Source organism: Pan troglodytes, chromosome 3 (assembly GCF_028858775.2).
Source record: "Pan troglodytes isolate AG18354 chromosome 3, NHGRI_mPanTro3-v2.0_pri, whole genome shotgun sequence".
Classification (NCBI taxonomy): domain Eukaryota; kingdom Metazoa; phylum Chordata; class Mammalia; order Primates; family Hominidae; genus Pan; species Pan troglodytes.
Window position 1 is genome coordinate 90,101,848 of NC_072401.2, and position 26,707 is coordinate 90,128,554.

General features: G+C 40.2%; 1 protein-coding gene across 21 annotated transcripts in view; it reads right to left on the reverse strand.

The window, feature by feature from the left end:
• FAM13A (family with sequence similarity 13 member A) overlaps positions 1-26,707 on the reverse strand; it is a 379,627-nt gene that overhangs the window by 3,696 nt on the left and 349,224 nt on the right. For 14 of the 21 annotated variants that reach the window (XM_063809674.1, XM_063809673.1, XM_009448020.5 and 11 more), the window contains 9 exons: positions 20,373-20,586; positions 19,720-19,858; positions 18,885-18,966; positions 17,565-17,785; positions 16,866-16,949; positions 8,962-9,057; positions 7,405-7,488; positions 1,944-2,140; positions 1,269-1,370 (listed from right to left, as the gene is read on the reverse strand). In XM_063809674.1, coding sequence (XP_063665744.1) covers positions 1,269-1,370; positions 1,944-2,140; positions 7,405-7,488; positions 8,962-9,057; positions 16,866-16,949; positions 17,565-17,785; positions 18,885-18,966; positions 19,720-19,858; positions 20,373-20,586 — 1,219 coding nt within the window. The remainder of the gene's footprint in view (positions 1-1,268; positions 1,371-1,943; positions 2,141-7,404; positions 7,489-8,961; positions 9,058-16,865; positions 16,950-17,564; positions 17,786-18,884; positions 18,967-19,719; positions 19,859-20,372; positions 20,587-26,707) is intronic. The other 7 variants (XM_063809676.1, XM_063809682.1, XM_063809675.1 and 4 more) reach the window with 1 other exon arrangement.

Consider the following 26,707-nt stretch of genomic DNA (forward strand, 5'->3'; position numbering starts at 1 on the left):
GTTAAACTAAACTGAAATACAATATATTTTAAATGACAAAGTTAATTTTTATGGTGCTTTTATTTCCCCAAACTTTCAAGAAGTATAAAAGAGGACTCAAGAGAAACAATACTTACATAGCTTCAGTAATCTGGGTTAAATCCAATTTAAAATGATAAAACCTAACTCCAATGTAAGAGATGCAAATCTGTTCCTGGTTCTTTCCTCAGGCTCCTACTGTGACTTTCGGTAAGATGTTTTGTGTGCTGTTGCTTGTAAACATGAAAGACTTAAATTGTGCCTTAAAATTCACTGGCGAGAGGCAGCCCATCAACCAGGTAGATTTACTGCTTTTCTTTTCTTTGTTTTTTTTGAGACGGAGTCTTGCTCTGTAGCTCAGGCTGCAGTGCAGTGGCGTGATCTCAGCTCACTGCAACCTTGGCCTCCCGGGTTCAAGTGATTCTCTTGCCTCAGCCTCGAGTAGCTGGGATTACAGGCCTGTGCTACTGCACCCGGCTAATTTTTTGTATTTTTAGTAGAGATGGGGTTTCACCATGTTGGTCAGGCTGGTCTTGAACTCCTTACCTCATGTAATCCACCCTCCTTGACCTCCCAAAGTGCTAGGATTACAGGCGTGAGCCACCACGCCTGGCCGACTTACTGATTTTCATACATATTTTTCATTTAAACTTGGCAATTATCACCTTCATTTTTGAAATGAGCTTGAAAATCAGTAATACTTAGATCTCTCTTTCCCTTGTTTCTCTAGCTCCTTTTATTTAGAAATGAAGTCTCACTCTATTGCCCAGAATAGAGTGCAGTAGCAGACCACAGCTCCCTGCAGCCTCAAACTCCTGGGTTCAAGCAATCCTCCTGCCTTCGCCTCCCAAGTAGCTAGAGCTACAGGTGTGCCACTACGGCCGCTTGGCTAACCTCTAGCTTCTTAAGAAAAAAGCGTTGGTGCCACCACCAGCGGGAAACGCAGCTTCCTGCTGCTCATTGTAGATAAGAATTTGATGGGACAGGTTCATTTCATAAATGTCAGCTGAATCTGCATTAGTCTTGGGCATTACCCAAAGAGCATTTCTTCTGGGAGGTCCACACAAATCCCATCATCTCACAGTCAACCTCTAAGTGTCCCTGGGCACAAACCCAAGGACCAGGTTACAGGGAGGATGCAGAAGAGTCCCCCCTTTGAAGGCATTCCACAGATCTGACAGAAAAACAAGAGGGATGGGTGTGTGTGGTGCGGCGGGGGGGAAGGGAGGGTGGGGGAAGACAGGCACTACCTTCCATTCTGTCTGAAAAAGTTGTCTTCAAAATCCCGAAGTTTCTTTCGAATCCTTTTCTTTTCTTCTCTCATTTCCTGGAGGTGTTCCAGGAGTTCAGGTCTAAGAGAGAGGAAGCATTGCAAGGAAATTAAGTTAAATTTGAGTTGTCATAAATGTAATGAATGTGTAACTCAACAGGAGCTGTGCAGAAAGGGGAGGCAAGTAAATGCAGAAACTGCTGAGAGCATTGAGGGGGCGCGGAAATGCATGTTTTCCATTTCCTGAAAGCCAAACATGCTGGCAACAGATCCAGCTTCTGGGGGTTCCTGCTACTTGGGAATTCTTAGCCCTTGTGAAATCCCACGGCACTTTGTCATATTTTTCTTTGAAAGAAAGAGATGACATCTGTGCTCAGCGTGTGTTAAGTGATGGGCTGTGATGTACAGAACCACACAATGCCCTTTAGAGAGAGAACGTCTGGTTGTTTAAACAAGACTCAAAAGTTCCCTCAAATAACATAGGCTGAAGCATATAAAAAAAGAAATTTAAAAAAAAATCACTGTTTTATCCAGATACACCCCAGGTAGTCACTTGTATTTTATCAGCTAATTTATTTAGATACAAAGGCTAAGATAATATTTAAGTGAGCTATTTTTACCAAAACATTTCACCACCACCACCAAAATGACATACATTGAGGCAGCATGGAGATTTGAAAGCCCTGTGTCCTGGCTGCATTTTGATGGTATTTTATCATCCATTGGGGAAATAAATCCATCAGCGTCATCTTCGAATTGGTCCAGAAAGCATCGTGCACTGAAATCGGTTTTCAGAGTGACCATGAAGTCTGGCTTCACATTGCTATCGTCTTCTGACCCCTCCTCTTCTTCCTGGAGATACACAGCAACCCCAATAAAAATCTGGTCACTTTTTGGGGCAGACTTTCATTACAAGTATCATTTAATAATCATTTAATTATCAGACTCCATATAGTTTCTTCTGTATCTACATTTAGCAACACATATGTACATTACAGATATATTATTGAACATCTGTATTCGATATAAATATACACATTTAATAACACAATGTAGCCACTCAATAGAGAAAACAGACTGCAAAACTATTTTAAAATGAGTGTACATCATGTTAATAGTTGTCAGGTTGGGGGTAAGAAGGAACAACCATCATAATTTATAACCTAAATCAGATGAACTAAAAGAATCCAAAAATTTCCAGCTCTGTGACAGTACAAAACAAAATTCATCACCAGTAACCAGTGCTTGAAAGGATTCTACTACTTGGGTATCTCAGATGGCTTTAAAAAAAATCAGTCTGAACATTTTCTGAAATAATACAACATTTCTATTTAAGAATTGAGATTAGAAAATATTTTATGGCTGCTTAATGCACAAAATTTTAGGGAAATTTTAAGAAGACTGAAAGATATTATATTCTCATGATTGAAATAAGAAAACTCAAGCTTTTCCAAAGAACTTCCAAGGGCCACATCTGTATTTTTTGGCATACAAGATTCTAAGAAAAGTATGATATTCTTGGTCTGTATTGATAATGCAAATAGAAAAATAATAAAGCCAAATCAGCATTTCTTAGAGCCAATTTAAGGCTATGTAAGCCTAAGGAAGAGATAATATCAGAGTGTGAAAGATTTCAAAACAAGTGATGTACTGCCAAAAGGTAGTCAGACCACAGAGAATAACTTACTATCCTAAAAAATTTAAAAATTGGTTCGGAATACAGCCACATAAAAAATGGTATGCACAGCACCAATTATTACAGGTAAACCAAATGGTTTCCATGCCAGTGCAGCAAAAACATCTCAGGAGGCCGCAGCAGTTCCCACTGGAGGGCAAAGTACAAGTGTGCAAATGGTTCATGGTAAATTTTGGTATGTTTAATAAGGGTGTTTCTGAAGAGAAATAATGTGAATAAACAAGCAACCAAACAAAGCAAAACAAAAAAGGACTATCATATAACTGATATCAAAGTATTGCTATGAAAATAAAATTGGCAAAAGCTAGGTGGCTTTTCCAGATTGTCTCAGCTGTGACTTCAGACCTTGAGTCTCTTTAAATTGTTAAAAACATTTAAAAGTTTACAAAGTAAAATTGACTTTTTAAATGAATACGTTTCTTTTTGTTTTAGTAAGAGTAATAACAATTCCCATCGACGTAGTTTTGATAAAAATTGAGATAATGTGTGTCAGGTACCTCATAAGGCACACCTGGGACACCGGCTGTGCACATCAGTTTTCCGCTCCCTCTCTTCCTTCCCCTCCCCTGGATAAGGAAAACAGGGTAGAAGTATCTGACCAACTCAGTGAAGGCAGGAATTGGGGCCTGTTTACTGCTGTCCCCAGAGCTTGGCCAATGCTTGCATATGGCCAATAAATGGCTGTTAAGCAGTCTAGTAATTCAGTTTGAAAAGAGAACTACAAAAAATTACTATTAGAAGAGCATAAACACCTAACAGAGTTAGGGACAGCTAACAGAGTTACAAATAAGAACTTAACGACCTTTAATGAAATCAGGTGTCTAGGCCTTATCAATTATATCCCAAAGTCCTGAGAGAACTTAAAAGTGTGGAAGTGTGCCTTGCACATAGTGAGCACTCAATATTTTTTGAGATAAATGTAACAAAATTACTCTCAGTAGCCTTTGAAAATCACGAGGAAAAATAGCAAATAGATTTTCAAATAAGACAATCATCATAAGTGTTGTAGATACTGGGTAGATTCTAGAAGGAATTAATACATAGATAATATATAAGCAATTGGGAAAAATCAGTGATCAACTGATGAGACTGGTTCCTTAAAAATGAGTCATGAAAATGAACCATTTTTCCTTTTTTGATAGATGTAGTATTTGGATTTCAATAAACAACCAGGTAAGCAGACCCTACGAAAGCTGGCTTCCCAAATTTCTGCTGAGTAATGACTGAAGGGTGACATGAACCTGAAGGGCAGTCTACAGCAGCCCCTCTGCCTGACCCTGCCTTACTCAGTATCTGAGTCACTTGGACAAAGAAAAGGCATATTTCAAAATGTACAGATAATACAAAGCGGGTAGGGATATCTGATATGTTGGAGTACAAAAGCTAGATTTAGTGTATTTCCTACAGCTGAAATAGAAGTACGAGATGTAACAAATTGGAAAAATTCAAGGCCCTATAATTAGGAAAAAGAAAAGCTGGATACATCAGTGGCAATGCACAAGTATACAGCAAAGCATGAGTCAGGGCCATATGCCAGGGCCATGAGCAGTGGTTCTCAATCAGGGTGATCTGTTCCCTTGGGGACATCGGGCAATGTCTGGAAACATTTTTGGCTGTCACGACTGGTGAAGGGGTGGTGGTGGCACACTACTGGCCTCTAGTAGGTGGAGGCCAGGGACTCTGGTAAGCATCCCACAAAGCACAGGGCAGTGCTGCACAACAGTTACCCAGCCCCAAAGGTCAGCAGTGCTGAGGCTGAGACACCCTATCCTCAGAAAGGCCAAAATGAATTCCCAATACCTTGTCAGTTGCATAGGCAAGAAATTGGAGGCATGAAAGGGTCTCAGTCATCCAGATCAATGTAAGGACTAGTCTTTGGTCCACTGTCCTGGTTAAACCATATGCAGGTTAATGTCCAGTTCCGGGTATCGGTTTTAACAGCAACATTGATAAACTGGTGTGTGTGCACACAGCAGAGCTAGGAGACCACTGAAAGGTCTGGAACCCGTATCACATAAGGAAGAGTAAGAGGAACTTGGATAACAGATTGTCACAGGGTGTGGGGTGAGAGTGGGCAGGGCAGGTGACTGTAAATACAGGCAGTGCTCTCAGGGAAGAAGCAGTATGTCTATTTCATGTTGCTCCAAAGGGCAAAACTAAGCCTATGGGATAGAATGTAATAAATTGATAATAGCTATGAATATAATTTCAACTATTTTCATTAACTTGGTATTTATCAAACCTATACATTTTAAATTACATATTATGTAATTAACAAAGATAATTATAAAACCAATAATATAAGTTATCAGCTATTATTGATACTTATGTAGTGAGTGACGTAACTCCTTCCATTGCTGTAAACTTTTTAAGCTTGAGGATGGAATCTCTCTGTAGGGACAATGTCTCTATTCTGCCAGAGAAGTTTTAGAGGGGATTCTTATGTTGGCTAGGAGAACTGATTAGATGATCTCTAGGTTTCTTTGGGTTGGAAAATCTAGGCCTTCAGAACTGAGCTGGCTGTAGTTCATATACAGCTGGTTCGTTCCCAAAAGCATTTAAAACCAGGGGTGAGTTTTGGAGAAACCACTTAGATACAATCTTATCTGCACACACACCAAATTCTAAACTGGAATTGCCAAGAATTAGTACAGTCCAAATACTTTCTAATAGGCCTGGCCAACAGGAACAAAGTGAACCAAAAGACAGCACTGTTTACAAAAGCAAAGTAGTCATTGCAAAATTATCTGAAATTTTGACCATGATGTGGGCCAGGAGATAAACCACAGCCAAAATATACTTGTGAAAAAAAATTAAGCTAAAGGATAAGAATGGGAAAAATGTCTTTTATAAAAAAGAGCATCATTAGGTTATCTTCAATTCATTTGGTGAAACCCTTATTAAGTGTCTACATTTTGGATGTGTTCAAGAACACATTTTTATCTAGTAACGGTTCTATTGCATGCTGCTAAGAGAAACATGCTAATTTTCATACACACAATTACCCAAATTTCTCCAATTACTGTGGTTTCATTCTTGGGTGACATTACCAGCCAGACAAAATTTGTCTTTCATTAACATCAAGGCTTATTGTAAGAAAATAGCTCTAATTTTTAAAGACACAATATAGTATACTGGCCCAAATTTCAAGTACCGTGTTTACGGCATTTTCATAAAACAAGTTCTACTTAATACAGTGAGCACAGTCATTGCCTAATACCATAAAATTAGGCATATGATGTATCAAGATCTGCAAAAGGCAAGAAAAGGAATACATAAAAGAAGACTTTATAGCTTGTGGTACCTTACCTCAGACAAGAAAATGGAGAAATTCTCAATTGGTTTCCCTCAGTAGACAAGAGGCCCCCATATACTGAAATAACCATTCCTAACTACAGCACGTAAATGATCGCCCCAGGCTCAGAACTATCACAGAAATATGACAAGTGAAACTCTTAAAACTCACTTCTGCTTCAGGTTTAACTCTTGCTTTGGAGTTAAATGACTGTTAGAAAAACAATCACTGTTTTTTAAAAAATGATTGCCTTTGATTTTTCATCTCTAGAGTTCTGTATAAGGCAGTCCAGTTTGTTCAGTTATCTAGAAACAAAAGCATGAAAGAGGCTGATCCTAGTACGGGCCAATTAGGGTCCCACAGAGACACACTGATCTATGGGCACAGATTACATCTCCCATTCTAGCAAAAGTAGCCACCGATGACAAGGATTATCTGTACAAAATCCATATTACTGGAAAAAAAATCAGGACATATGTTCTGGTAGCTATCAGTCATTCACAGCACCTCATTCGTAGATTAAGAGCAGATTTTAAAATTAGTCCTGGGGACTAAATGTGCTATGAGAAAGTCAAGAAGGAAAAAAGCCGGAAATACTGCACCCACAAATCTGTCAAAGACTACTAAGATATTTGTAGAAGTAAAATTTTTCATTGTTTTATATGTTTATATATATATTTCCTATGTTAATTTTGATTTTTCTATAAACAGTATATGAGATTCCTTTTAAAGTTGGTCTAATGAGCTAATTTAAGATTTTGGAATACAGAAAAATCCATTCCCCAAATACAGAAAACAAAACCAAACAAAAAGCATTGTGGACAACAAAACCAAACAAAATAATCCCTGAAAGCAAAGTAAAAACAAAACAACAACAGACAATACAAAAAAGAGGGGGGAAATAAAATGAAACCAAAGAAATCAACTAAATGGAACTGGAGAAATTAGCACTCTTTAGAGGAACTGTTCAAAGTTGGTTATATGTAGCTACTGATTTTTAGGGAATGCTGTAAGAAGCCACCACCAAAAGGCCCGATCACACCCCCTTTCCATTCACCGGAGGGGAGGGGAGGAGGGAGGGAACTGGTGCGGATTTAGCAATGGGTTAGCAGCTGGGGTCTTCACCTTTATCTCCTTGAAGAAGGAAGCAGTTTCGCCCTCGATAATTGGCTGCAGCAAAGGGCTTCTCCGCTTGCTGGAGGGGGAACCCTGTGACAGGTGTTAACAAGTAGGTTACATTCCGAACCCCTTTCCCTTTCCCTCCAGCTCTCGGCCTCCTCTGACCTCACCAGTATTTATTAACTTTTAACTCTGCATTCTTATCCCTCCCTGCCAAACACTCCCAGGAAAACCTGAAACAACAAAAGTTCTTTTTCCAAGTTGCTGCTTCCCTTCAGCGCCCACACACATAAATCAAGGAGGACAGAGTACAGCAAGAACAGCACAGGAGTATATCCGGCAGACACGCAGAAGAAACCCGAGGAGAAACACCTGCCTCCCATCGCTGCCCCTGCCAATCACAGTAACCACAAGAACACTTCGGCTGTAGTCAGCTAAGGAGAATCACATAAGCTCAGAAAGCAATACAAAGGGGAGCTGACTTCTCTGTTGCACGTTCACTCTACTTAGGGACACTAAGGGTTCCTGCCTGGAGAATGAAAACAACTCCTTAGATCTAATCGTTTTATTTGTTAGTTTAGGACATTCCTCCAGAATACATTAAAGTGGCTTTCTTCAAATACACCTGCCTGAGATCTCTGGACCCTCCTTTCTTCATTAAATACATTGTTAAAAGAAATAGACAATATTCTAGGCCTAGAAATAAGAAGGGCATTTAAGGCCAGGCCACACAGGAGCAGCAGCTAAAATGAGTATGTATTGCAACGGCAACATCAAAGTGAGTTTGTGTCTGCTAAAGAGCCTAAAAGCCAGCAGAGGAGATGGGAGCACTGAAACAGAAGCAAACGTTTCCCCAAGAGATGGACAGGGCAGAACACCCTACTCATAAGCTGGGGGTGGAAACGCTGAGTCTGGGATGAGGGATGGGAGCAGGTGGCTGGGCCCTAAAGACTTCCTGTCGCTGAAGGCAAGCTGCTGCTCCCTACTCTTGACAAAATCAAAAGCCAGGAGCCAAAAGCAGCAAAGTTTAAGGATGGTGGCCACTGACAGCAACTTCAATGAGTAGCCTCCTTTCCTACACCTTGCCACATCCTCCAAGAAGGGCCTCTCTCTTGTTTCTCAGAGGATTTTCTCCCTGGACACAATTCCCAAGGGAGTTATCCCTCTCTTGGATGGGAGGGACTATGAGCAGAGGGCCTTGGGATCAGAACGGCACTCTTTGGAGTGAAGAGGCCTGGAGAAAGTGCAGCCCTACCCACTTGGTGCTCCATCTCTGACCCAGTATATCCAATGGATGTACATGCCTTTTGGGCAAAGCATGTCCTCCAAAAGGGAAAAATAAATTCTATCAGCTTCAGATTTGCCCATTTTTAACAAATGTAGCCTCAGGGCTCTTTGATAAAGTCTTCATTCCTCAAGCTTGTGGGCCATGGATAGTAATGGCTGATTCAGCAATTAAAGCCTATTCTTTAATGAGAAAGCAGGTTAGGGCCCTATTCATATATCCAGGGCCCATTCAAGCGGAAAGGTGTTGTACCAGCCACGGGAAGGTATTCTACTCACAATGATGGGTATGGTGTTAGCTCGGGAGAGGATCTGTTTGACCAGTCGGTACCTGTCGTATAGTGGCTTCATCACCTGCCGTTCGTTCTTTGTTACCTGAAAAGCAAGAATGAGAGCTATGAGAAGCCTGCTGCTGGGAGTCACGACCAGCTGTCTAAGCATGCTCTGGGCCTTTGTAATTCTAGAGAAACTCCAGATGATGCAACTTAAGTCTTACTACCCTCACAGAATTTATTTAAACTGATAATATTATTTATTCAATAAATATTCAGATTACCTAGTTCAGCTGCAGATCAGTGGAAGTCACTCCACTGGTAGTACTGCTTTTTCTAAATCCAAACTAGGATCATTCTTAGGTTCCTGCTTCCTGCTTAAAACTCCTCAAGGTTCAGAGTTCCCAGATGACTATTTTCTGAGCCCAGGGAAAGTGAAAGCATATATCTGCTATAAGACGTATCATGTAGGCCGGGCATGGTGGATCATGCTTGTAATCCCAGCACTTTGGGAGGCTGAGGTGGGCAGATCACCTGAGGTGAGGAGTTCGAGACCAGCCTGGCCAACATGGTGAAACCCCGTCTCTACTAAAAAATACAAAAAAAAAAAAAAAAAAAAATTAGCTGAGTGTGGTGGTGGGTGCCTGTAGTCCCAGCTATGCAGGAGGCTGAGGTGGAGAATCGCTTGAACACAGGAGGCGGAGGGTGCAGTGAGCTGAGATCACACAACTGCACTCCAGCCTGGGTGACAGAGAAAGACTCTGTCTCAAAAAAAAAAAAAAAAAATGTATCATGTAGTTCATTTACTTGTCTTTCTCCTCTATGAAATTATGTTTCTAAGAACAAGATTCTGGCAAACAGTGGGTATTCAAGGAACATGTGATGAAAAATACATGAACTGATTCATCTGTGTATCCCTAAAATCTGGCACAGGGCTAAAAAATGTTTAAAGGACTGATTCTCCAGGCAGTGGGGAGGAATCATACTCAACTCCCTGGTATAGTATTGGAAGCTCCTCATACTCTATCTGCTGTTTCTCCTCCCCATCATACTTCAAGCTTCAGAAATAAAGTAGGTTGTCTCAACCCTCTTGTCTAATTCCCTCTACCCTGCCATGGCTTCCTCTTTGCTCTTTTGTTTGGCAAATTCCAGATGAAGAGCCACTTCTCTGTGCAGCCTTCTTCCAACATCCCCCATTCTGGGAGACTCACCCATTCTCTCCTTTGTGAAATCACCACCCTGCCCCGTGCATACCCTGTAATTTCATAAATGCTTTTACACTCTACTGTAGCGATATGTTGACACGTGTCTCCTCCTTGAGACTGTAGCCCCTTGAGAGCAGGAGTTTATATTTTTGTATCCCTAGTAACTATTTCAGTGCCTGACATCATGGAAATATTCCATAAATATCAGTCAAATGAGTGAATAAATATTTGAAACATAAATAGGCGTGCCTGATTCACAGATGCAGTCCCATTGGTTACTTAAATGGGGAATGAGATGAAGTATCTTTGTTTCAAGTTAGCTGTTTGTCTCCTGCATTCTCTTACTATTTCACATATAATAAGGCAAGAGTTTTAGAGGTAAGGAAGGCAAGTAGCGTTAGCTTTGACCATTTCTTTTACGGGTTTTTTGAGCCTTCAACTTCAAAGATGACTCTGGATTATGAAGAAATGGATGATCCCTTTGTTGCCTTTTGTATTTGTCTTTCTCAAAGTGATCAACAGCAAGTGTGCTTTGGATAAACTTGACAAGTTAGAATAAGATCAAGAAGAATAACAGCCTTATATTACTTGCACTTCTGTTATCAGATAACTAATGGGCAATTGGTATTTTCCTGCTTCTACTATGTACTATACCATGAGAAGTTTTATAATTTTATAAACAATGACTGTCAAAACTAGAAGGGACCCAAATTATTTTACAGAAAAAGACTAAGGATCAAACCACAGATGTCACCCGCTACACACCTACCACAGAGCTGAAATGAAAAGACTGTGTCTAGTGCTGGCAAGGATGTTGAACATCTGGAACTCTCCTTCACTGCTGGTAAGAGTGAAACACTTTGGAAAACTATTTGGCAGTACCTACTAAAGCTGAACTTATGATCCATCAATTCCACTCTTAAGTATATACCAAAGGTGGCCTTAAGTTCATCAAAAGACATATGTAAGAATGCTCATAGCAGCACTATAATCCCAAACTGGAAATAGTCCCAAACCAGAAATTGCCCATATGCCCATCAGTGGTAGAATAAAGTATGTTCCCCAAATTGAATACTACACAGCAACGAGAATAAGTGAATCACAGCTATATGCATCATGGATTAACCTCATAATAATAAAGCTGAGTAAATTACGCCAGACACAAAACATACTGTCAGATTCCACTTACATAAAGGTCAAAAATAAGAAAAATCCACAGAGTTAGATGATAGTGGTTTTCCTCTGTGGAACCTTGAGTCACGGTACTGACGAAGGGAACATGAGCAAGGCTTCTGGAGGATCGGCAACGTTTTGTTTTTTGATATGGGTGCTGGTTACCTGGGTGTGTGTACTTTGTGAAATTTCATCAAGACATATGTTTATAATTTGGGCTCTTTTCTGCATTTATGTTATACAGGGTAAGCATCCCAAATCTGAAAATCCAAAATCTGAAACTTTTTGAGTACTGACGTGATGCCAAAAGGAAACGTTCATTGGAACATTTTGAATTTCAGATTTTGGGATTTGGGATGCTCAATCAGTATAATGCAAATATTCCAAAATCTGAAAAAATCCAAAATCTGAAACACTTCTGGTCCCAAGCATTTCGTATAAGGGATACTCAACCTGTACTTCAACAAAAGTGCAACAATAGCCACAAATAAGTTTGAGAAACAGAAATTAAATGACTTGTACAATGTCACATGTAAAATGACAGAATTTAGGACTGAGACACATGTAATAATCTTTTAAACACAAGATATAGAATATGTCGCAGATGAGATTAAAGTACATCCTAATGTCAGCACGTGACACATGGTGAAATATAATGTGCAAGATAAACAATAGACGGTTGAGTAACCAAAGACATACTAAAAATAGAAATAGGAACCAGCCAGCATCCCCACTGTGAACTAGCATCCATTACTAGTTATTTGGCAGAAACATCTTTGGACTGCAACAGAAGACCAAAGTAAAACCAACCAGTTATGACAAATTTGACAGAAACCAATCTCCTTCCTTACTCTTTGTTCAAAAACGAAGTTTTCTACTTGGAGTAGATGAGGAAGATCACTGGCTTAATTCTTTGGCTCATGGCATTGATATTTAGATTTTCTACAAATTGCTCATGTTTTCAATTAGTGACCCCCAGGAACTAATCACCTGTGGGTGATCTGACAAAATCCAGTGTTTTTGACTATGGAGAGTTAAAACTCATGATTCCACAAAACCATTGTCATTTAACAGAAGCACCAAAAATATCAAAGATCTTTAAGTCTGAGGTAAGAGAAAGGTAAGAATAACGACCTGATTTTTATCATAATCATTTTCATAATATATATTTGAAGCCAAAGGCTCAGTGATACTAAAAGTTAATGCAACTTTTACCCATCATAATAATGATCAGTGCTCAGTTTGTGAGTGGGGTCAAAATTTAATCCATAGTTATATGAACAAAGCAGGACCTTCGCTGAACTGTCAAAAAAGAGCTATTAAATCTAACCACAGGAAAACCGTTTGAGTTGACATCTCTTATTCTTGACTCATCAGCTGCTCAGGGATTCTGCTGCCCACTAAGAATAGAGCTCTGAATGAGCTACACTGATCTTCTCTCAGCCTCAGTTTCCTGAATGGTAAATTGCAGAATTCAAATTAGAAAATCTTTATGCTTCCTAATTGCTTGGAAATGACTTTAGGCCAGGCATGTAGTACATTATCTCTTCAAAATACTTTCACTCCTCTAGCTTCAAAACTTTATTTAAAGTGATAGTGCTGAATGGTCTTCCAATATGTGGAACTAGGGTTATCATTAAGATGTATTTTTGCACATAAGTCAAACAACATAAATATCCAGATGTGAAGATCTAAGGGGAGAAAGCAGCACTTCCACTCCGTCTTTCCTTATGATTCAAATAAATTGTCATTTACTGGTCTTTTACTACCCTATTTGGTTGTCCCGTAAATTTCGGATATTTCAAAACACAAAGGGAACACTAGCCAATAATTATCCACATTTAATTAATGGCAAGTCTTGAACAGAAATCAAAAAGGCCTGATTAGGCAGCTGCATTTGTCTGCCTTTATCTTTTGTGACGGTTTTGGTCTTAGCTTTAAATAAAACTCTTCCCTACTGAAACATCAGTTTAGTTGCTGTTACCTGACAAAACCACAAAGGTGAAAGGTAAAATGAACATATTCACTTTAAAGATAAATTAGAACTATGAAATATTAAGAGCTAGAAAAGCCTTATTTTTTAGATGATAAAATTAAGCACCAGAGAGGGTAATGATTTGCTCAAGGCCACAGAGATGGGTCCAGATCCCAGGTTTATGAACTTCCAGTTGTTTTCTTTCACAAATAAGAAGTAGGATCTTTAACCGTGATGATTTTTGGATCTGGGATGCTCAATCAATAGCGCATCAATACAGCATCATCAATATAGTGCAGTCAATATAGCATAGAGATGTAGCATTATTCTCTAATAGGGTTTCGCCAAGTTGTCTTCATAATATAAAGAATTCTGCCTTCCAAGCTGAGAGTTTGCCTATATTGAATTTACAAAAATCTGTGCTTATGAACAGTGTCATAGAAACACAACTTTGTGAGAAATTATGTCATAGACAAACTATGCGGCCTCAAACTCTTAGTAAAACAAGAAGTGGTTTGAGTTTGTGTGTGAGGGGTATACCTCTGAATCATCAAACTGCTAGAAGGAGAAGACAAAATGGGATGGATTCTTATAACTGTTGCATTCTTGGCCTATTAATTTGAAAAATGGCAACTCTGTCTTCATTATCAGGTTATCATAATAGACTGTAAAAAGATCAGAAAATCCAAAACAGCAGCTAACCGAAGGAGAATATTTATAAATGGCTCCAGAATTTGCATTTAAATTTGAACATGGCTGTATTTAGGGTCCTCAAGGTTTAAAAACATAAGATTAAAATACTCCATTGAGGAAGATCAGATGGAGTATGCTTCTGGTTCTGATCAGGTAACCCATTCTCTCCCCTCTATGGTCATTATCAAATAGTGGGATACACACACAGTAATACAGTGACATGTAGTTATTTACTGCACTTCTGTGACATGGTCTTTTGATGAGAAGATTCTTAAACATTGAAGAGGACGCACTTTAATAATAATAGGGAATTATATGCCTGTGTATAAATGAGTGTTTTTGTGTTTATATATGTGTAACTCTGCAGAGTGCCCTCAGAGTGCCCTGAGAAAGCAAACAGCTTTGCTAAAAATGTACAGAAGCGGCTGATTACAGTTTTGGCCTAAGATTTTAGTAGTTAGTGCCCTTTTAAATACAATATCTGTAGACTCAGAAAAAAATCCATTGGGTTTTGAGCACCTGCTTTTCTAAACAATTGGGGTTTGGAACAATAGTTTAACTCTGGAAGTACATGTATTTTTCTTCTAAGAAGAGTGTTGTCTGCATGGCATTTACAGTCCAGGGTCCATGGTAACACCACAAATCTAAGAATTAAAAGTTGACTCTTTGATTTTTTTTCAGACTGGCCAGATATCAAATGAACTCTGCTTTTCCTGAGGAGGTTGGAGCATCATGTTCCAAATAGAGAGAGGCAGAGAGTTTGGCCCTGGACCAGAAATTAATGACACTCAAATTTCCTAGAGCATTTGTTCCCCACCCTATGAGATGCTAGAATCCGGACCCACCTGAAAGAGTGATGAAAGGGAATAATAAGGCAGGGCCAAGATAATAGTTCATATTCTTAATGATAAGAGGGCTATGAAATGCACATTCGTTCGCCTGATTTAATCATTTAATCAGAAGGAGGCCACAGAAAGTAGAACATGTAATTGTAACAGAGGTGAAAACTATCATTTACTGTGCAGACCCAGTAAAAGCCACCCCACCCCACTTCCTCAGTGACAGACATCCTACAGGTAAGTATATACAGATAAACGTCTGTGTGTGTGTGTGTGTCTGTAACATCATTTAATCTCCTTGGCAATCTATAACAGATATCTATTATATAGACAAAGCACCAAGGCTCTGAGAGGTTACCTAAGCAGCCCAAAGTCATAGAGCTAATCTCAGTGGGGCTGAGTTTTGAATCTGGGTCTGCCAATTCTACGTGTCTGACCCAGTCCAGGCTGAATGAGGGAATCTGTTCCCAACTCAGAGCAACAAATACTACAACACACAAAATACTCAATTGGCAGCAAGGTTAAGTCTATCTAGAACACAGCTGTGAGCTCTTAAGGGCCTTGGGCATGGAAGTCCTTAAAGGTGTCTATCAATGTCATAACCCAAATCCACAGAAGTAAAAGAGGAAATGTTCAAGAGGGAAAACACACCTTCTCCATGAGGCCTACCAGATGGCTACACAGAGCAGGGTTCTAAGCCTATTGTGGAGAAGGAGTGTCTCTCTGATAAAAGAAGTTCACTTCTGCCTCTACACATTTTGAATATTCCAGTGGAGAAGGAGAAAGTTTCACAGTGTATTTGAGCTCTAGAGCATTTACTATTTGGTTCAATGCCTTCAAAAAAAAAATCCCAAACAAAGCTTGGCTGAAACATGAACATTATCCCAGAGTGTCAGTATTTTTCCACTGCAGGGACAGGCCAGCAGAAGAATCATCAGTGCCAGCATTTTTTTTTTTAATATTTAAACCTGATAAATTCAGAATTAAAATGCCACCAAGGAGACATTCTACAGATAGTTATTGGGCCTGTGTCATGTGTCAGGTCTTGTGCTAGACACTGAGGACTGGGGTCACCACTAGGTGAACAAAGCCCAGAATCCCTGACCTCCCACACCTTAGAGTCTAGTGAATTATTCTGGAACCTTCTTTATTTAAAAGAGCATACTTTAGATGAAAAGACTATCATATAGTCATGGCCAAGACTGAAAAACAGATCTATACTTTTTGGCTATATAAAAATAATCAGTGAACCTAAACTTCATGCTTCCTGATACCTGCTTTTAAAAATTTGTTTTGTTAGGTCTCTGACAACATTATGAACAAAAGGTTATTAACAGTGACTGACAAGAAGGGTGTCTGATGAAAAGTTCTTCAAGGAAGAGAGCAGAAGCCTATCATGCTACCGTTTCCCCCACAGCTAACAACAAACATTCAAGCAATGCTTGCTGAACAGCAAGCCACCTCAAATGCTTCCCGTTGTTATGAAAAGGCAAAGCCATATTTTGGATTCCTCACACTTCTGGTTCCGAATGGCAGCTGGAACTTCTTTACAGACAAACACTAGTTGCACTGCATTGCAGAGAGATTGAATTCTAAGGCAGATCATTCTAGTTTAACACCTTTCATTTTATGGATGAGGAAGCCTACAGTGACAGCTTATTGGGGGAGACCTAGGGACAGGGAAGTCTCCAAACTCCAGGGGTCTTTATGCCCTATACTCTGCCCCTCCGACCCCTGGCCCCTCCACCATTCCTTCCTTTAAAGCGGTACATTAATGACTAAATTTTAGTTGCAAACAAATTTTTCATTGGAACCCAAGTAAGTTCCACATCTACTAGATAGAACTTTCTTATTGGTTAAGCCTTCAGAAAGCTTCGTTATGGTGTAAATATATAGTAACCTCCTTTATCCTAAAAGTAAAGCAAGCAAACATTAGGGAACCCCATTTGTAAAATACTGAACATAGAAAATCCATTTCTAAAGCCAGATAATTGACCCCAATCAGAAAATTTACTACATCACATACCGGCCGTCCATGAATGCTTTCATAATATAACAGAGCTTTCTGCAGAGCCACTTTCTCATTAGCAATCTGGTCTTTGGTCATATCCTGTATAAACACAGGGATAGAGAATTGAAAGAGAGGAAAATGTTTGTGAACATTCCAACTTCTTTACTTAAATTACTAAAGCAAGGCTAAAAAGAACCCTCATATAACAGCTCTCCCTAGCTCTATCCAAAGTTCATTTAGAAATGGGTTACTCCTGAGCTCTTGGGAGAAATGTGGCCAGCACAGCAGAATCATCATCAGCCACCTGGATCTCCCTCATGGCAGCAAAGGTAAGGTGAACACTGAGGTAAGCAGGGCTGTGAGGCACATGGGGCTTAGCTTAATGGCCCAAGCAATGACGACGGTTATATGTTACATGGTCCCAAAGGTTTGTCTCTAATCCTTCTACCTCAGAGTCACAAAACCAGCTATTAACCTAAACAAGTTCATTCTGTAATCTATACAATAGAGTTTTGTTTTCAATCTGTAGTCAAAAACCAAAGCACCCACAGTTAACGCACTCTGCAGCTGTTTCATCAGCTTCCCTAGACACGTAACAGCCTGGAAGGCTTAACAAGGCATCATCTTCCCACTGGGATTCACGTGGCATGCCCTGTGTCTCTACCACATTGACTGCAATGGCTTAGGGCTTAGCACTTCACAGAATGATCGCACCTTAATGTCCTCAGGGCGGCTGCTTTCCGCTCGCTTCTCCTGGAGCTTCCTCTGAATAGATTCCAATGTGGCTTCAACACTGGGCTTTATTGCTTTATCCACCAGCTCTTGCTTCTTCTCATCTTCTTTCTCAAGTTGGGAACCAAAACTCTTGGGGAGTGTGTTGCTTCGCTGCCGCATCCTGGGAGTTAGGTCCTCTTCAGATATCTTTAGTTTTGATTCTAGTTGAGAAGATTTGGGGGTAAAGATACATGAGATTTATTTATTTATTTATTTTGAGACGGAGTCTCGCTCTGTCGCCCAGGTTGGAGTGCAGTGGCACGATCTCAGCTCACTGCAAGCTCCGCCTCCTGGGTTCACGCCATTCTCCTGCCTCAGTCTCCCGAGTAGCTGGGACTACAGGCGCCCACCACCACGCCCGGCTAATTTTTTTGGTATTTTTAGTAGAGACGGGGTTTCACCATGTTAGCCAGGATGGTCTCGATCTCCTGACCTCATGATCCGCCTGCCTTGGCCTCCCAAAGTGCTGGGATTACAGGCGTGAGCCACTGCGCCCGGCCTGATATATGAGATTTGATGTCTGCCCAACACAAATTGTTTTTCTGTAGTATCAATAACTTAGTCTTTTTTCAGAGAGTATCTAGTTACAGTATCAGTAGAAATCCCTGAATTATTATGTAAAACCTGAGAGAATGGTAACATTTTCTTTGATTACATGGAATGTTTCCCTAACACTAATTGCTGAGAAAGCTTTAGCCGCATCAGCCTGTATGATGCTCTCAGAATGTGGCATCCTTGCTCCTTCAGTGGTTAAAGGTATTTAGTGATCTAATGCCCAGCCACTGGCCAACCTTTTCTGTATGACTTACATACCTTATTCTGAAATTAGGTTCACTTTGTATTCTATTTAGTTGTTTACATGACTGTGTCTCTGAAAAGATGGGAATCTCTTTGAGGGATGGAGGCCATACCCTTTGCAGATTCATCTCTGTGTCTACTTGTTTGCTTCTACCACCACAGCAAATGGAGACTTGGATTAAACAGGTGTTGAGAGATGCTGACTTGAAACCATCATCCTTCTATTAGTGATCCAGGGAAATGAAGAAATGCTGCAGAATTCGCCTCTTAGCTGATCGGGTTGCCCTATGACTGAGACCATGTGAAGACCTGGGGAAGTGGTCACTCTGAATAGCTGAGAGTGCTGGGAAGCATCTTTAAGGACCGGGGAATGCCTTAGCAGTGGCACTCAGTGGGAGAGGAGGTGAGAGATTCTGCACCTGGCTTGTTGTACAGAAGCCACAGCTCCAGAATTTTACCCACCTTTAAGTTGTCTCCGGAATTTGGCAAGGTCATTTGTCCATTTCAGAACCTCTGGATTGGCTGCTTTGTCACTGTGGGAAGGCTGAGAAAAGGAAGTCTAGAGTAAATGCTTTGGAACTGGAGCAGGGAAAGTAAGAAGTGTTTGATGATCATTTTTGTTTTAAATAGGAAGGAAAAGTTGAGCCCCATCAGAATAAGAAATTAAACACGACCAATCAGAGCAAATGTCACAAATGTAATTCCATTATCCTTCTTTATATTTGGTTATTGTGATGCTTTCAAAAAATTCCTCAGAGGCAAAATGCATCTTTATGATCAGTGACTTCTGTGAGGTCCATGACCCCCTTGCCATTATTTGTAGGGTTCAACCTGTAAGACGAACAGTGTAGAAAACAGAGGGGTATATGATGTTTTGCTCAGCAACCGTCACAAAAATGCCTTTTTGCCACTCTTGTGGTACAGAGCTGACAGCAGAACGAGCTCAGTGCTAACAAGATTTCAGAAGATATGAAATCTTCTAAAATGAAAGAAAAATTTTAGTCAAACAAAGGATTTCATTCAACAATTTCTCCAGTTCCTGCTTACTGATTAATTTATAAAATGTAGACTTAAGCTTTCATTTTTTTTTTTTTTGTAAGAATACACTTGTGCAAGGAAAATGCTGATACATAATGACTGGGGTTTATCAGGGTGTACTATCCAGGGTTTACTGCCTTTTTGTTGTAAGATTCCCTAGAAGCCTCCCTTAACCTTTCGTCGTTTCTTTGAGTTGTTGAAACGCTGCCATGTCCAGGGAGAGGATGAGGCGAACAGAACAGTGTGAGGGGACACTTACTCTGTACTTCTTCTCTTCTTCGAATCTATCTTCAAACTTCCGGATCTTCTTTTTAAGGCTCTGAATCCTTCGTGTGAGCTGGGCAGGTGTCAGGTCCTCTTGCTCATCATCATAGGACCCCAGAGAGGAGCTTCGCCGCCTGTGAAGAGTACGACTTGGGTCAGTTTCCCCAGGAGCAGTCACTGCTTGCCTAGAGGGGCCCTGGGGAAGTGGGACACCATGTGGCATGCGGTGGTGGGGTGGGGGCAGCGCGGAGACAAAACAGCCTCTCTCCTCTTGAATAAAAGACACTTGAATGATCCATTGGAGCTCGGTATGTCCCACCTATTAAGTACATCTAGGCTTTCTAGCTCACATTTATAATTAGCAAAGTAGGACTGAACATCAACCTTTCCTGTGGGCCTAAAAGAGCTGAATTGGAGAGCGCTTTGGAAAGGAGATGCTAAGAAAATTCGATATGTGATGTTGCAGTTGGGCCATAGCTCAAATGGGAAACTACAACATGGCCTGTGTCCTAGGATGGAGAATTTCAAATATGTTGCTCCACAGGCTCACGACTTAATTAAAAAAAAATATTCACTATCAGTGCCATTCCTCTTTTCTGATGTTGTGGGGATGATGCATTTGTCTATCAGCAACACAGAGAAACATACCTCATGAAAGAATGGGAGTTTGGTGGGGAAGGAGGCACTTCTGTGTCATCCAGGTATTGCCTGCTCTGCCCGTAAGCGTAGAACCGAGGAGAGAGCATGGGGTCGCTGTCTTCGTCCAGCAGCTGACGGATCAGGCGCCCAGCCTGCGGCGAGAGGTGGGCTTCATCAGAGTCACTGTTCTCCCGCTGCCAGGAGGAGAAAGCAGGGATAGGCTCTGGAAGATAACGGCAGTAAGAGGTCAGGACTGTTCCTGAAAGAGGTCAGGGTTGTTCTTTAAAACACAAGTGTTTCCCAGGCTTCCCAGATGCTTTAGGAAGCTGCCCATTGAATCGTTTCTCATTTTACAGCTAAGGTCCAGACTAAGGACACCGCGCCCCAACTGAAATCACCAATATGTCTGACAGCCATCATCTGTCTACCTCTCGTTTCCATTCTCACTGGCTTTCCAAAGAGAATTTGCTAGGCTACCCTGAGGAGCAGCCTTGAAGGGGGGAAGCCCAGTCAATTAGTGATAAAAACTCTTCCACGTGATGGCATCAATGAAAAGAAAATGTGCATGCCTGTAATCCCAGCACTTTGGGAAGCCAAGGCGGACGGATCACCTGAGGTCAGGAGTTTGAGACCGGCCTGGCCAACATGGTGAAACCCCATCTCTACTAAAAATACAAAATGTAGCTGGGCGTGGTGGCGGATGCCTGTAATCCCAGCTACTGGGGAGGCTGAGGCACAAGAATCGCTTGAACCCAGGAGGTGGAGTTTGCAGTGAGCAGAGATTGTGCCACTGCACTCCAGCCTGGGCGACAGAGTGAGACTTTGTCTCAAAAAACAAACAAGCAAACAAAAAAAAAACAAAGAAAAGAAAATGTGTTGGTGGGGGAGATATTTGGTATCACGGCTGTACATCCTTCACTAAACAACCGAGGAGTCAAGCTAAGGAAGCACATCAATCTTGAGAGAGCCTATGTATTTAGGAGTTTATAACTTCCCTTGAGGTCATCCAGTAAGCTGTTTTGTGTGCTTCTGCTTAAGTGTGTTGGGATTAGCACATTTAAGATGCATGCTTTGCACTTGAAACTTCAGAAGCTGCTCAAGACTCCAGTTAGAGTGAGATGCATACATAAATTAGCCAACAGAAGAAAAACAAACACCTTACAAAGGACAAATCTGTACAAATCAGTTTAGATAATCTGTTAAAAAAAAATAACACGCTCAGCACAAAATCTTGATCTGTCATTTAGGGAGAGAAGAGGGCAACTGTCTACTTCTATTTACTGCAAGACTTACCTCAACAGACTCCTTTCCTCATTAAACAAAATCCTATCTAAAAGATTTAAAAAATAGATGTCGATGATATAAGGTATTTCATTTGTAATGTTTGCATTATAGAATGAGTTATGCTTGAAATTTACTTGTGGATTACTGTGATTTACACAACGGTAGAATTTGGCTATGATCTTAAACTCTGGGATTCCTAGACTTTGAATCATGGAACAGTTGCTCCTCTACCTATCATACTATAAAATGTGCAAAACTATCTTAAATAAGTGCTTATTCAGGCTTCTATTTAAAAATATATAATCCTAGAATGTTACAGCTGGGTGTGACTTCATACCTCAACTAATTTTGTGATTTCTCAATCCTGGCCGCACATTAAAGTCACACAGGGAAATATAAATGGCTACCAGCACGCAGGCTCCTCATACTATCCAAGTCAACAATATTTAGGTGAGGGTCCAGATATGTGCGCCTCACACACACAAGTTTAAAAGCTGTCCAGGTGATGCTCATGTGCAGCCAGGTTTGAGAACGATTGATCGAACCCAGCAGGTGACAGATAAGGAAACTGAAACCCCAAGAGGTGGGTCTAGAAGCTAAGTCTCCTGACTTCCAGATCAGTGCTTCAACTTAGAATGTGCCAAGTGCTTCCATAAGAGCGGCAACTTTCTGAGATTTTAGTAGACCCCATATAATAGGGAGGATAAGCACATTAATTAAAAAAATTAACTTTATATGGAATGAAGTCCACAGGTTCTCGAAATTTAAAGAGAACTAGGTTATCTGGAAATGCAGATAAAAATACAAATATCTTAAGAAATGAAAGCAGTGTTAAAGACAGATTCTTATCTATTGAGGCTCAAAAAGTGGCAGAGGACATGCTGGTAGATGTGCCTGGCTAAAGCTGGACACGAACAGGAGGTGTTTCATCATTTGTACTAACACTATCGGTCTGCTCCTCCTAAGTGGTAGGACTTGGGCACAAGCAGCTCAAAACGCCAACATAAAAGAATAAAAAATGGACTGAGAGGCGAAGTAAGGAGGGGGGACTGGAAAGCAACCACTAGAAAAAATAAAACATGTCAGCTGCAGAAAATGGAACTATTAAACTGACCAGCTTGCATCTTCTGTCATGATATTTCATAAGACACCAGTAATTTTCTGCAAGGACTTTCCCCAGGAGAGGGAAAGGGTTAAGATGGCTTGAACAGTAATGCAGCAGGCAATAAGCTCACCGCAGAGTGGCAAAGCAGCAAAGCAACTGGGGGCAGGGCACGAAGCTTTCCTGGGGACAGAGGGCTTTGGCAAAGCAAAGTCTGATGTTGATATTGGCGTATGAGTGTGCTGGTTAGTTTGACATTTCTATTCATAAAATCTTAGTTTAAAAGGTGTTACCTTACATCCTGAAGCCCTTTAATGTGTTAGAATCTAGCAGAATATCTCCTTAAAAATGTTATAACTCATCTTTAAGTTTTCAACTAGGTGGTCTCTGTGTATACAAATTTTTACTTATAAGAGTGTGTGATAAGATAAACTGATCTTGAATTCACCATAAAATGCTAATCATGGAACTGAATAATCATTATTTGATGCTTTGTGGCTAACGGCAGGGCCATCCATCAGTTTTCTTCTTTGTTAACACAGCTTTATTTTGTGGCTTTATTCTTGATCAGTTGCTTTACTGACAAGGAGATCAAATGTGTCCTTTTCCTAGCGTCTCCCATGGTATACAGGAAATACACAGCTGCAGTAATTCTAGCTTATCAGTGACATTTTCTCCTAAAGCATATAGTTAGGGTGAATGAATTCACTTATTTTAAAATGAGAAATGTAAAACTATATGAGTTTCAACTCTAATAAAAAGGTATGCATGTAGAACGGAAGTGAAAGGTTTCTCATCTATGCAACACAAAATGCTTACCTGATTCGCTCCTTTTTCTCTCTTTTCTGTTATTCGATAGTCTTATAATTTAAGGCTTCTATTCAAAAGAGTTATAAAATGACATGTAATACACAATTCAGTATAACTAAGGGATCAATAAAACTGTTCCCCATTTTAGTTTGAAATGATCTAAAAGCACAAGGCTCATGTTTTGATAGTTGGCACTCAACTAGAACAATAACAAAGTACTAAATAAGGTAGTGTGGTAGATAACAGGTACAATTTCACTGCCTGCCTAGAGAGCCGGTTTTGAGGATGTATTCACCGACCATTCCCAATTGCTACTTTGGGAAATATTTTATATTTTAACTAGCAATTCTAGAGCAAGGAGAGAGATAGGAATGTTGCAAGAAAATTATTTAAAGGGATAAACAGGAGGGATGTGAGGCTTCACACTGGACTGTCTTGCTAAACCACCACATAAAATAAATGCATTTTCATATCTAGACCAAAGTTCCTTGTGTACAGTTAGTTTTGCTTTTAGTCATGTGTCTTGTCACAGTGAACTCTGGACATAAGTATGACATGCCTCTCTATTAAAAATTAATCCACCCAGGTCAGTTGACATTGCAGCAGGTCGGAAATAACAGAGATAAAAGCTGCATGCTTGCTACTGAAGTAATAAAAAAAGACTAGGCCCTGGGGGAGTTCCAGTTCAGACACTATAGTACACACGGATATAACGGAAATTTTCTGTAGAAAGAGGGAACATATCTCTGAGTAACGCTAACATGGTCACTGGGACAAGCTACTCTCTGCTTAGCTGGCTGGATCCACTTACTATATAAAAGAAAACCGGGTACTGGGATGATTGATTTCTCAGAAATCTGCACAGAATTAAGGGGGCCGATGTTTTCCACATTCCCATTCCAACTATATTATTTAGAGCCATTACTCCTTGGCAAGATGTAACCATTTTTCTGCTCAGCTGAGCTAGGAGGTACTTGGACATCCCAGACATAAAAAGATGTAAGCCTCATGGTGGAGGCTCTTTACTGGAAGAATTTTATAAAATTTTCTTTAGTGTAGGTCAAAATTTAACTTTAGAACAATGTTAGTCCTATGAAATTGTTCAATTAGTCTTGTTAACCAACAGAGTTAGAAAGAACCAGAGTAGTCAGCTTTATCAATCACAAATGTAATCCTTACATTTATCTGCTCTGTCCCTGTTTGCAAAGTTAATAAGCAAGCCCTTCATAGCTCCATTTAAATCATTAATAAATGTGTGGAACAGGATAGGGCTGAGGACTTTTTAACTAATGAGAATACCCCCATTTGAGCTGACTTTGATCCATTTATCTACACATTTAAGAACAGCTGCTTAATCAGTTACTAATTCACTACCCTATCTGTCTTCTCTCCCACTTCTCTGACAGTCGGGCTATCATTAAGGCCCCGTCAAAGGCCCAGGAGAAGTCTTTTCAAATGCACCATTTCCCCAACCTAAAGTCTAGTATTAATAATATCAAAGAAAGAAAGGAGGTTGGTGTGACATGGTTAATCCTTAATAAATCTGTAGAGGACCTAGTAATAGCAATTCCTCTTGTGTTCAGAGCCACCCATGGCCATTCAGTAAACTGCGCTCTGGTTTCAAAGAAGGCAAACTTAGGCTGATTTTTCCTGAAACTATACTTGGAAATATTTATGGAAGATAAAACTGACACACATAGTGCCTACTATGAGCCCATACTGTGCTGTGCACTTAGCATATTTTAGCTCATTTAATCCTTGCAATAAACTTATTAAGTAGATACTACTGTATCTACTATTCATTATTACCTACTGTTACCATCCTATTTAAAGACGGGAAAATTAAGGTGAAAACCAGGGCAGGTTTACTAACTTGTCGCAAAGCTGATAAGCAGCAGAGCCAGGATTTGAACCCAGGGAATCTGGCTTGTAACCACTTTGATCTGTTGCCCACAAGGATATAAAACTGACATTGTTTAGAAAGAGGCATCAGGTGCAAATGAGGAGACTTTGTTACTTTGAATCATCATTTTGCTTCTTTTGGCCTCAGTATTCTCATCTGTATAATAGGAAGGTTCAAGTGGAAGATCTTTTAAGATCTCTTGTTTTTCTATGATACTTTTAGAGAATTTCCTTTCCAAAGTTATTTTCAACAAGCAGTAAGTGATGAGTTAGATATATGAAGTATCTTATGCCCTTTTAAAAATACCACCCATCTCCATTTTTTGAAATGGGGTATTGTTATGCTGCCCAGGCTGGTTTTGAACTCCTGGGCTGAAGTGATCCTCCGGCTTCAGCCGGAGTCCCTTAAGTAGTAGGGACTACAGGCACATACCACCATGCCCGGCTTAAAATGCCCCTTTAAATTTAATTTCATCAGGACATACTGAATACAGTAGCTGACTGCTTAAACCCCAGTGCTTACACAAGGAGTATCCTCAAATCAACATAACTGACTGCTTGGGAACATTCTAATTATGCAACTCTGAAGAGCTTTAAATAACACAGAATAGTACATTAAATCTGTATATTCATTTAACTCTGGTGATTGGAAATCCTAGTAATAATAGTCATGTGGCTAAATCAAATAATAAAACAGCTATGTATATTTAAAAAGGATAAAGTATGCTTAGTATTTGCCAATAAGCATGACCAGACTCGGATCCTACATTCACTTTGCGAGAGTTCCATTCCACATGTCCTACGGAATCTATTTATTAGTTTCATTTCCCTTTTTGTTTACTTGATACTGAGCCCCAGAAGCCAATGAACATCATTTTCGTGTGGAGGGGCAGTACTTAGTGAATAGCCTGCTGGTGCTCGCCTCTGCAGTAAGTATTGCTTCACCTGACATTCTGTGATTCCACATTAATGTGAGAGTAGGAGCTATGGTATGGGGATGGGAAGGAGCAACCAAACCAAAAAAGAGGGGATGGTGCCTTGAAGACTGGTGATGGGGGCTTGTAGGTGGATACTGGTTCAGGAGGTTTTTGGTAATTATGACTTTCGTTTACATATTTTGTTGCACTGGCTTCACATTCACAAATTCGTGCAAAGTTCATTCCTTACTGGAAAGACACAATTTTCTTATTTTAGCTATAAAAAAAAGGTGATATTTTAGTGATCAGACTTATTGCTCTCGTTTTAT